Source organism: Magnolia sinica, chromosome 4, assembly GCF_029962835.1.
Source record: "Magnolia sinica isolate HGM2019 chromosome 4, MsV1, whole genome shotgun sequence".
Taxonomy (NCBI): domain Eukaryota; kingdom Viridiplantae; phylum Streptophyta; class Magnoliopsida; order Magnoliales; family Magnoliaceae; genus Magnolia; species Magnolia sinica.
This window is the reverse complement of record NC_080576.1, coordinates 78,189,899-78,202,041: the sequence shown is the minus strand read 5'-3', so window position 1 is coordinate 78,202,041 and position 12,143 is coordinate 78,189,899. Positions and strand designations below refer to the sequence as shown.

Here is a 12,143-nt window from a genome sequence, read left to right as displayed (position 1 = left end):
GAGTTTACCACATTGAGTCTGACTATCCAAATTTAGGTATGAGATTGGTTTGGATAGAAGTCCCTTGTGGTGGACTCTGAAGCCTACGATACTATGTACTATCATCCCGAATTCACACTCCAACTTGCTCATTTTATTCGCACCACATATTGCATTGCATCCTTGGTATCTAATATTTGGCTTACTATGTCTCCGCATTGTATAATTGATCTACATTGCTTCCTTAGTATATAATATTAGTTTATGTTTTTGCATCGCATAGCCTAGACAAGGTTGATGATATTTATGAATTACTAGTATTTCCGCTTACTCTGATATCTATATGCTTGGCACATGCATCGCACACACTTTCACCATCCTCTAAGCTTTCTATAAGCTTATACATGATAGATGCGTGCAGGTGGCGTTATGTCGTAGCAGCATTAAGCTTGGACCATGTAGTTGTCTTCTGGAACTTTGAAATTCGATATATGTATTTTCCCTTCATGTACTGTATTCAAATATTTTTTATTAATGGATATGTGTTGATGATGTTGTCTTTATGATTTGGGTAAACATGTGGTTATGCTTATTACGATATAATTGTACGTTAAAAAATCTTCCTTATAAGATCCCAGGATTGGAACCTAGCGTATGCGTGCTGGGAGCCGAGAATAGGATACTACAAAGGCTGTCGGCACTGGATTCGGCAATCGAAAATTTTGTGAGCCCAGTTTCCGAGTTTGGGGCATGAGAGACAGCATATATATTATTCGGGCGACAGTGGAGTCTGCGGCCCTAAAAAGCCCTTAGAGAGCTTCATGTGCACTCGTGTGAGTAATTGATAAATCAGTTATATAAGACACATGCTGTCTGTATAGTTTCATGCAGCGTCATGAGGATGGCTAGAGAGTGCCCCTTATGAATGGGTCTGACCTTGTAGACTAAGGAAAAGTGAGTTTCCAAAGCAGGATGACACCCCAGATCTCTGGTTTGATTTCAGGAGTAACTCATGGGGTCAAGTCTCTGAAGCAGGAGACACTCCACTGATGGATTGGCGGCCTTTGATTTGGTACCCCACGGTAGCCTTGCGCGCCACACGAACTCTAGGGAGTTACTTTAGCTAACCCTGTGCGTAAATCCTATTGAGTTCACGACTTCAGTAGCTTCATTGGGCCCCTCTGATAGATCGCGGTTTGCGAACTCCCTAGCCGTAATAAGCCCCGTGAAATCTAGAGAGTTACAGTGAGCATTCGCCTAAGACTAACTCTAACTACTTATGAGTCTAAACTATGGTTGCTCCAACTACTTACGAGCTTAAAATATGTGTGCTACTAACTGAAACCAGAACTTAGTGCCGCCCACACGAAATAACACCATATAAACAACACTATATGATTAATAATAAAAACGTAACATAAGAAAATTGACTGATTAAGCATGATGTTTAGCCATTATGTTCAAACATGATATTTGTTTACAATAAGCATGCATGACTCATCAAAGTTTGTTTATAATGTCAAAAAGAGAGATAGCAAATGTGAAAACAAGATATGATAAATATTAGAAAAAGAGAGACAAAAAGAAAGTTCATATGTCATCTGAAATTCCTAAAGCAAGCATCTAACGGCACAGGTCATCTCTCAGTTGAACTTTGGCGGTTGCACTTTCAACTTTAGCCTCAATGATAAGCCTGGCTTGGTTTGGAGCGTCGATCAACTCCCATTCCAAGAAATTTATAGCCTCCTCCCCTTTTAAAACTTCTAACCACTCCAGATCGGCTATCCGCCTGTTAACCTCGATATCAGCCTCGAGCTGGCCCACCTTTGAATTTATTTCACATTATTGAGCCTCCATATTTAGGATTTGTTGCTTGAGGTTTGCAATTTTCTCTGTTATTGTCACCGAGGATTGCTTGGCTGCATTTACTTGCTCCTTCAAAGAACGAAACTCCTTATCGTAAATAGATGTTGTTGCCACTGCCTTTGAAGTTTTCTCTTTAAGCTACAATAATTCCTGTTGTCGAGCAAGAATTTCAGGTGCGATAGTCATATTGCGGATGTCTACAGATTTGCGAAAGGTCTCACAAAAAATGGGATAAAGACTCGTGCAAAGGAGAAATATTGAGTCTAGCAATTTGCGCGGCATTTTCCAGAGAAGATAACACTATTTCTAAATCAGACCATTGGGATGGATCCTTAAAGATGTAAATGGCTGCTGATATGGAGCTTCACAATAAAGATAATGCTGGGGGAGAAATCTTTTCCAAAGATATGATATTTGATACAATGGCGACATAATTTGAGCTTGTAGAGCCACTAAAGACAGCGCAAACTGCGAAATACAAGTAAAATGCATAAGTCAAGGGATATATAATATAGGAAAGTTAATATGAAGTAAGAAAATAAAGTAAAGTATATCGGTGGCTGCCGAAGGAGATGGAACTAGAGTCACCACTTCTACAGATTGCCTTTCCTCCAAGGGAGGTTTCGATAAGTCCGAAGCCATGTTGGCAAAAGATGGAGCTCAGAGTTTAGTACTGGATGCCATAGTAGTTGGGGTCATAATAGTAGCAGGTTATGTTTGGAAAGTTATGCCACGAACTGCTCTGCTAGTCTTGATGAGAAGTTTGGGAGGTTCTCTCTTCTTTTTAATAGAATGCTTATTGGAGACAATGGTGGGAAGAATAACTTAAACCACATCCACGGGAGCCGAGGGAATCTCTGTAGATGCCACAATATCAGTCAGAGGATTTGAAGGCGCTACATGCGAGAGTGGAGAATAATTGCTACTGAAAGATATAGTTAAGTCAGCTCTGGCTGTATCCTCATAGTCTCCGTAGTCCAGGGGTTCTTCTCCCTCACCAGCATCTCTAGTGATGACCTGAGGAATGTCTACTTGGGGAAGCTCTTCGACAATGCCAGTATTTGCTCCGACTCTGGCATCCGCTCCAATATCCACTTCCCCTTCTTCCACTTCTTATATGACCTCAACTTCTTTTGTGATAGCATCTGATTCACTTTCTTCTCCTGAACCGCTGGAAGAGGATGTCTGACTGGTAGAAGTAGTGCTGTAAGAAACGAACTCTTCGTCTTCTCCCTTAGAAGACGATGAAGATGATGACGATCTCAGAGGAGATTCTTCGGTAACCGCTTGTTTTCCCTTCTGTATAGATTCCTTCCTTTCGGCAGAGGCTGGGTTTTCTATAACAATAGCCATGGGGGAGGCAGAAGATCTTACTCGCGTTTGTGACTGGGTCATAGGCAATAAGGATTCTCTATGAGGAGGTGGCGATGGAACAGGTGAAGGTACTTCTTGGGGTTCTGAAGGCACAACAACTTTTGAGGCGTGAATGGGAGTTGTAGGAGCTAGAATATGAGGTGCTTCGTCGACATTGGCATGAGAACTTTCTTCGTCGATGTCTGTGGGGGCATTTTCCTTAGTTGTTAGTTTTTTCTGAGATTTGAAATGCGTCAATGGAAACCCATGAGCAATCCAGCCTTCAAGAGTGTTAGCTGGTTTAACTTCACAAATGTGTTCTCCTACATAAATCTTTACATAAATATCGCCAGGGGAAGGGGCATGATCATGTTCAACAATATAGCCTATCCCATCTCTTCTGTCTTGTTTCCCGAGTCGAGGGGTGGGGATCCATATCAGTGAATTTACTGGTAAGCATCAGCGAATGAGGAATGATTAATGTGCCCACCACCGCATCCACAAATAAGCCGTGCGAACAAAACAACCAAAACCTGGTATAATGAACTTTGAGTTGATGCAGACTGCAAAAAGTTGTCTCCAGATTAAGCCCCAGTTAAATGGTCCTGTACCATAACAGCGCATGTTGCGAGTCACTTCTTCTGAATGGTTAGGAATGGTCTGGTCATATCCAAATTATCACGCAAATCAGTTGGGGCAATATGGTTCTCTCTAAAACTCACCGCCTTCTCATAAAGGTAGGCTATTAGACCGTATTGATATGAAAAATGCTCACTCGGCCGAAGGGAGCTTGTCATCATCGACGACTTCGTGATCCACAATATATTGGGCAAATGAGAACTAGTAAAAATCAATGACATTCATTGACTCAATGGCATCGATGACCCATTCATACATTCATTTTGGCATAATCCTCCTCTGATAATGGCATAAGGGGAGTCGGGAGGGATGAACATAAGCTTTTTCTGGGTCATCATATGTACATGGGAAATATGTACCCAACCATCCAGAAAAGTAGTGTTACGGGGTGAATGTTGAACTGGCCCCGATAGATGGGTTTTTGCAATGTGTAGCGATGTCTCCAAAGGCTCAATACAATGATTAAAGTACAGGGGGTGCTAATGAATATTTTCATCCTTCTGCCAATCCGCCTGTAACAACGAATACAGATGGTTTGATGGCGTCTGCCCATTTGGAACTTGGAAGCATTACTGTGCTCAGCCAATATGCTAAGAAAGCCGCTAATTCACCCTTGGATGAAAATTTTGACGGATTTCGTATTTTGTGACATGCGTTTTCCAGTTCGTCTGAATTTTTGTTCTTAAACCTACCAAGAAAGGGAAAACATGAGTAAAAATGATGATTAACGAATGTATGAAGATCACAATGAAAAGAAGAAGAATATACTATAGCTCTTGGGAAAAATAAGCTAACCAAAGGAAATGAGAAATTTTGCCGGTGTCGGGAAATTTGGACATCTCCCTGAAAAGTTCAACAGTAACATCTGATACTAGCGCTTATCTTTTGGAAGAAGAAAAATGCGAGAATTCTTCATTGGTAGGAACATATTCATCATAGAAACTACCTGTCATAGGTAGACCTGCCATCTTGTGAACATCCCATAAAGTGATATTGACTTCACCCAAAGGAAGATGAAAGGAGTTTGTGGTGGGACACCAATAGCACAGGAAACCCTTATAAATCATGTAAAAGTGCCATAGAGGCTAACATGCATCAGTGTTGCGGAATATTTGGTAAGAATAGCCTTGGCCCAGTCGGTGTAATATTTACGAGACGTCAAGAAGCCTCACATACAAAATTCTTCAACTCCCCATAGCAATCTTCTCCCTCTGAAACACTGATGTATCGTCTCATAAAAGACTGTAGAAAAGCGTACATGGGGGGTTGTAACATGGAACCAAGAATCACATTAGATGTACTTCGCCAATTTGTTGTTTTGATCCTCTTTCTGAAAGAATGCCCCCTAACATTTGGGGCTCACGAATCGACTAGTTCAGAGTATATATCATACGGCTTTGCAAGGTTCGATCTGTTGGCTTGCTTTTAAGAATGGACTGACGTCGTCGAATGTTCAAGGGAATTGTCATCGGTTCATTCTTGAGGAGGCTATTGAATTTTATGAAGTCATTATGAACCTTTACCGTGTCCCAGGAGTTCAGAAATTTCTTCATTTTGTGTTCCTGGATCTTTTCTTGAAGTATATGTTCCTTTGACTTCTTCCGCTTCTTCTGGGAAAGAGTGGGTGGTGGTGTGCCTTCTCTTATTGGAGATCGAATGATGTTTGTGCGTAGATTGGCTTTAGATTCTAGCCAGGTCTCCCAGTCAACTTCTCAACCTTGCTTTGGAGGCGATGCTATGGCTCTAGAGATGATTGCCTGACATATTGGCCAAGATAGCAACTTGACTATGTCAGAGAAGTCAAGGACAGGTAAAATTGGCTCCTTTATATATGCGGGTCATTTCTTGGTCACCTTAACTCACTTACGTGGAGGACTTTTGTGAGCTGGAGAAGAAGAAGCAGCTAATTAAACTAGGAAAGAAGGGGTCACTTGAGTTGCAGGAGTTGGTGAAGGATCAGAAGTTGGAGGAGAATTTGGGAGGCTAGCATGAGAGGGATGATTTATGGGTGGCTCTACTACATGAAAAGTTCTCTTAATACGAGCCATAGTTGGGAAATTTGAAAAATGGTTAAGTCTGGAAAAAGTTAGAAATTTCGATAGAGTTTCGGGGCAAGAATTTACCGCACTAAGTGCGGATGAGTTGCACGGAAGACTTACGCGGGCAAGTTGCACGGGAGTGAAGCGCGAAAAAGGGAATTGCTGGGAGATGGAAAGATTGGAAGAAAGAAATGATTGGAAGGAGTTGATATTTATAGGCTCAAGGCGCCGCCAAAGAGTTGAGCGGGCAAGAGAGTTGCGCGAAGCCGCATAACTCAGGTTCTCCATAGCAAGTTTGATCCTTCAAATTGATTTAGAAAAATCAAATTTTATATCAAGGGGGCATCTGTTGGGGTACCAAAAGTGATTAGAGAGAGAGAGAGTTACAGAAAGGGATGAAAAGGAGAGGGAAAGTAGTATAATTTGTGCAGGACCCAAGTTGTACGAGACCCAAGTTGCGCGGGACCTGAGTTGTGCGGGTCCGCACAACTCACCCAAGTTGCGCTAGGGCGCACAAGTTTCATCAAAGAAGGAGAATCTGGTGATGCGAAGTGGAGCCCATGGCACAGGAGTCGAGGGCTCACACATGTAGATGCCTATAAATACCCCCTTATCCCCTCATTTGAGAGATCAGATGTTAAGGAGGTCAGACTCTTTGATAGGTATTGAAGGCAGAGAGAAGGAAGGAAGGAGGGTTGCACTACTAGTAGTAAGTTGTGCGGGTCAATGCAACTCGTCAACCGCGCAACTCCTATATGAGTCGTGCAGGTTATCTTTGAGGGCAGTCATTATGCTGAAATATCTGACAGGCGATCAGGTTATTTAGGATATTCCTAAGGGATCCTAGTATGGGAAACCTGCACAACTTGTCTCCCTTGGAGATTTGATGAAAACGTACCAGAATGCTACCAAAATTTACATTTTGATTATATTTGACTTGTGTATTTTCTAGAATCAAAGGACTAAGAGGATGTTAATGAACTCAGAATAAATGAAATTGATGAATATTCTCTTTATTCCATCTTCATCAATATTAAATAAGAAATTCTCCCAAATCAAATGCATTTCATTTCTGGTCGAAACACTAGGAGTGATAGGGTTATTAAAAAGGAGTGATGCACAAAAGAGTTGAGTAGAGTAAGGAGAGGTAGAAGATGTACCGCAAGTCTCTTGTAAAGTGGGAAAGCCAGGTAAGGTGCGAGACCTTCCAGATGTCAGAGAACTTAGACATCTCCCTGAATAGCTCGATGGTGATCTCCGAGACTTTCGGCTGGTGGTTGGTAGGCGAGAAATGTGCGAACTCCTCATTTATGGTACATTTTCATCAAAACAAACAACCCGTTATTGGGAGGTCGGCCATACTGTGCACATCCCATAGGGTGATGCTAACTTCACCCAAAGGAAGGTGGAAGAAATTGGTCGTTACGCACCAGTAATTGAGGCAGCCCTTAAACATAATTACATCCTTGCAAAAATGGTCTGATGTAACCTCCATGGCATTTAAGAGATCAATTTTGATAAGAATGTCTGAATGCTTCTTGATTATTGCCTTAACCCTGGGATTGTAGTAATTGCGAGCAGACAGGAAGCCGGGAGTCCCGAATTCTTTGGTGCCCCACAAAGAATCCCGAGTTCAAAAGTGTTGCTGCATTGTTTTAAAGAAATGAGTTCGAAGGATAGCATGGGGTTGTAGCATGGTAGAAGAAACCTCATTGGAGAGATTTTGACGATTCTCTGTCTCGAGCCCTTGTCCAGCAAGAAGCCTTCTAGAATTTGTGGCTTCCTCATAGCCCAATTAGCGGTGTATAAAATCCTATTATGAGTCATCCGGTCTATAGGCTTGTTGTACAAGATTGAGAGATGGCAACGCATATTCATTGGGATGATGACCATCTCGTCCTTATAGGGACTGTTGAACTTAATCATCTCCTAATGAACTTATATGTTGTCCTAGGAGTTCTAGAGGTGCTTCTTAGTGAACTCCTTAATCTTCTCCTAGAGTTGTTGTTCTTTACTTTTCGAATGTTTCTTCTTTATGAAGGATGGAGGTGAAGTTGGTTCCATGTCAGACGGACTGGAACTATCTGTCCTTAGATTAGATGTGGCCTTTAACCAATTCTCCTAGTCTGCCTCCCGACCATCTCGAGGAGGTCTTTCTATAGTACCCATAATAATGGCCTAATGAATAGGACTAGCTAGAAGGGCTATGCGATCAAAAAAGTTTATGATGGGAATGCTTTGCTCCTTAAAGAGGGAGGGATATTTCATTGTGGTCTTCACCCTCTTGCTGGGACGATCTTTGGCTTGGGAGGATTGAGGGTTCTTAGGTTCAGACCTCTGAGAGGGGGTCCTCTATTCTTGGGAAGTATCTGATGGTCTCTTACCCCTTGACATGAAGTCTAAGTACGAAGGAGAATGGGTCGAAAATTTGGGCAGAGTCTGGCACTTAGCAAATTTTCTACCGAGGCAAATGGGTGTTGCACGGTCGCGCAAAGTTGAGCAGTTGTGCAAGCGAATTTTGTTGCGCGGTCCCGCAATGGAAAAGTAGAAGTTTAGAAGGAGTTGAAAGCAAAGTGAACTGAAGAAGAAAGGGTTCATTTATATAGGCACTCTGACTCAATTATCTATTGTGCGAACTCGATCATGCGACAATAGATTACACAATCGCGCAACGAGGAAAGGAAGAATTTTTTACGCATAAAAAAGTTTGATTCCCCATTTTAAATCGTGATGAATCAAAGGAGGATTGAGGGAGTATCTATTGGAGCACAAAAATTGAAGATCCGAAACAAGAGTGCTCTGTTGCACGATTGTGAAACAGAGATAGGTTGTGCGACTGTGCAACTGAAGAAGACTATTGGAGTGACTCACGAACAGTGGAAAAATGTTTGCCTTGTATAGAAGATCAGCCTGTTGTACATCTACGCAATAGGGGTATGTCAGATGATCATACAACAACACTTAGTTGTGTGGATTTGGTTCTCCAAATGTGTGGAGGCCTATAAATACCCCTCCCCTCTCTCATTTGAGACATTAACGAGGAACATCAGAGAGAAATCGGGGAAACCTTTGAGAGTCTTTAGATCAAAGGGTCACGACATTCAGGAATCCTGCAGTGTGGCATGAAAGAAGAGAAGAGAAGGAAGAAGATGTAAGGAGAAAAAGACCAGCCTATTGCATGACCACACAATTGGGACTTTTTGCACGGCCGCACAATAGGAGTCCCTAATATGTTCAATGATTATTCATATCTTTGTAGATTCATTTGAGATTTGATCCCCTTATGTGCATATTATATATACATCTATGTAAAGCGAGGGTTCCAAACTGGCATAACTCTTCTATCATTGTGACGAATGCCATACAAGCCAAGATGCTGCCAAAATTATTATTAAATTATTCTCCATTACATAAATATACTTTGTTTTAGAATCAACGTTAATATGAGGGATGTAATAAGAATTAAGGTTAATGAAATAAAATGGTGATGATTGCTCATTGTTTTCCTTTTGTTATTATTGAATGTGGATATTCTAATCTTTGATACTTGTTTCTAGTCGAAACATCATGTACTATGTTCATATAAGTTTTAAATCATCTTACTCTTTTGGTTCACATGTTAGATCACAAAAGGCCCAATGGCGCTTTTTGTGAAATGGCTCCCTTATCACAAGAAAATGCATGTTGTATTTATTATGGAAAAACAAATAAACACAGTCAATGCAAGTGAAGAAAAACCACAAAAGCCAAAGAGAGAAACAAGAGACAAGGGGCACGAAGATTTATGTGGTTTGGTAATATAACTATGTTCATAGGCTAATAATACGGAGCTTTCATCTTCACTAGCAAGAGAAAATAAAGTGCAAGGCTTGTCTTTCTCTCTCACTCTTCCACTAGATAAGATAATTCTCACTAAAGAATCCCACCAATAACATTTACCTTATCTCTACATAGGTTTCCCTTTTGTAAATAAACACCACCTAAGGGAGAATCAGCTACAAAAGCCTAACCAAACTAGGCTTCATTAATACTTGAAATAAGAGAGGGGAGGGAGAGACTTTTCCGTAACTAGAAATGTCATACAAATCTAAAGCATATTGTAGATACGCCACCTAATATATGGGAAATCTACACCACTTGATTTGAACCAAATGGGGAAATCAACTTCAAAAATATATAGGTTGCATACTAGTTAAATCAAAGCTGCCACTCATCAAGAATGCCTTCGGATTTGAGTTTGGTTTAATAACGGAAATCTAATTCCGGCTATCTACTGTTAAGCTTGAATCCTTAGGACTTTTGTCTGAGGAGAACCTCTGGATTCAAACTTTGATAGCTGGAAGAAATCCAATTACCACTAATAACAATTGGATTCTAGTCAACATCTCTATAAAAGAGGTTCAAACACATTCAAAAGAAGGTTCTCTTATGAACCCAAATAGTCCTTGAAAGGTGGGAAAGGGTTTTAGATAGTTCTTTTAAGAGGAGTGATTTTTAGTAATTAGAGAGAGAAAAAGAATAGGAAAGAGAGAAGAAAATAGAAGAGAAAAGAGGGAGAAAGAGAAGAGGAGAAATTGAAAGAGAAGAAAACGATATGAAGAAAAAGAAGAAATATAAAGAGAGATAATGTGAGAGAATTAGTAAGGGGAGACACACAACCAAACCCAACAAACAAATAAAATCTATAAATTTATCTTAGCTTAGTTTATCTTAAGTGTAGTGATAATCCAATAAAGGTAATTTTTTAGTTGTAATCCAAGTTTATGTTCATATGCTAAACTTAATCCTTATTCAATACAAGCAGTTCTTTCAAAACAAGCATCTTGTAGGTCAAGTTTAGTCCATTTTGAGAGGAAGAACCTCACCTTCCAATTATCGCCTAATCATTATATATATTCTGCGAGTGGTTGAGTAGATGATCAATCTCCTCATATTCGATTATATACTATTAAGTTTGATGTATAAGCATATTTAACGCTTCGGGTCAAAGTTGATCGATTTGAATTGAGCCGATATATTAATTCTAGCATGCCTGCACACACCAGACATGATAGAAAACAACCAACAATATGGTAGGGTCATCTCTCCACAGGACATGTGGTGGGGCCAGGTATTAATCGCGTACACCCATATACTGGCATAGATAGATAGCTAATGTTGGAAAAATTAAAATCCATTATACATCTTACCCATTACTTTTCCATGCCAATTGTACTCTTAAGGGGATAGCTCTACCGTATTAGGGTTCACCCGGCAAACCGTATCATCTCCCGTTGTAGGAAATGGACCCAAACTATAATCAACGGTTAGAAACATGAATAGAGTCTGGAGTCCCCACATCATTAAAAAAAATAGTAGGCAACTCGAGTCAATAAATTAAATCCCGATGAATGCGGATCATGAGTTGAAAGCATGTGAAATTCCAATGTCGGTGTTTCTCATAGGTCCACGTCATCGCTGATGACGCCAACTCACAGAACACCCTGATGTCCTCCCCCAGGAATGGATTGTGTCTACACAACCTAGCTTTTATAATGCAGAACTTTTGTGGGCCCACCATGATTTTTATGTTAGATTCACACCGCCCATTAATTTTTCAAGATTATTATAAGACATGATCCTAAAAATGAGGCACATCTAACGCTCAAGTGGACAATACCATATAAAGCAGCCGAAATTGAAGGACTAACAATGAAACCCTCTTAGGGTCCACTGTGAGGTTTAGTCTCAACCTAACCTATTCATAAGGTCACACAAACTTGGAAGAAGGGAAAACACCATCAACTTGATCAAAGCCTCCCATGGCTCAAAGAAATTTCCAATGACAAGCGTCCAATTCCCACTGTTTTCCATAGCGTGGTCCGCTTAAGCCTTGGGTCTGCATCACTATAGGCCTCATGACCTAAAAGGTATGAAAAAAATAGATGGATGGTGTACAGTATGTATCTAATATGTACATCATGAGGGGTGACGGAAGTTTCACCTGTCGGTAATTCCCGTTTGGTTCACTCTCCATCAAGCAATAGAATTTCTTGACCTGTGAAATTTACATGGTCCATGACCATTCTAGGATATGAGACTAAAACCAAGCAGATCCAAAGCTCAAATGGACCATAGTACAATAGGAATTGACAATTATGGGTGAAAAGTTCTTGGGACCACACAAGGTTATGATGAAGTTGATATTTGTGTTTTACCTTCATAGCATGGGTGACCTTATGAACATGTTAGATGGCAAATAAGTCTCAAGGTTGACTCTAGGAAGGT

At 40.6% G+C, this 12,143-nt stretch overlaps 1 protein-coding gene across 4 annotated transcripts in view; it reads right to left on the bottom strand.

The window, feature by feature from the left end:
* The window catches only part of LOC131243258 (probable CoA ligase CCL5), an 87,099-nt gene that overhangs the window by 27,986 nt on the left and 46,970 nt on the right, over positions 1-12,143 (bottom strand). Inside the window, exon 3 of one of the 4 annotated variants that reach the window (XM_058242456.1) lies at positions 11,519-11,778. The exons of the other annotated variants lie outside the window; for them this stretch is intronic. Within the exon in view, the coding sequence (XP_058098439.1) occupies positions 11,683-11,778 (96 nt within the window). The 3' untranslated portion in view covers positions 11,519-11,682. Of the gene's footprint in view, positions 1-11,518; positions 11,779-12,143 lie in introns of those variants that run through there. 4 annotated transcript variants of the gene reach the window in all.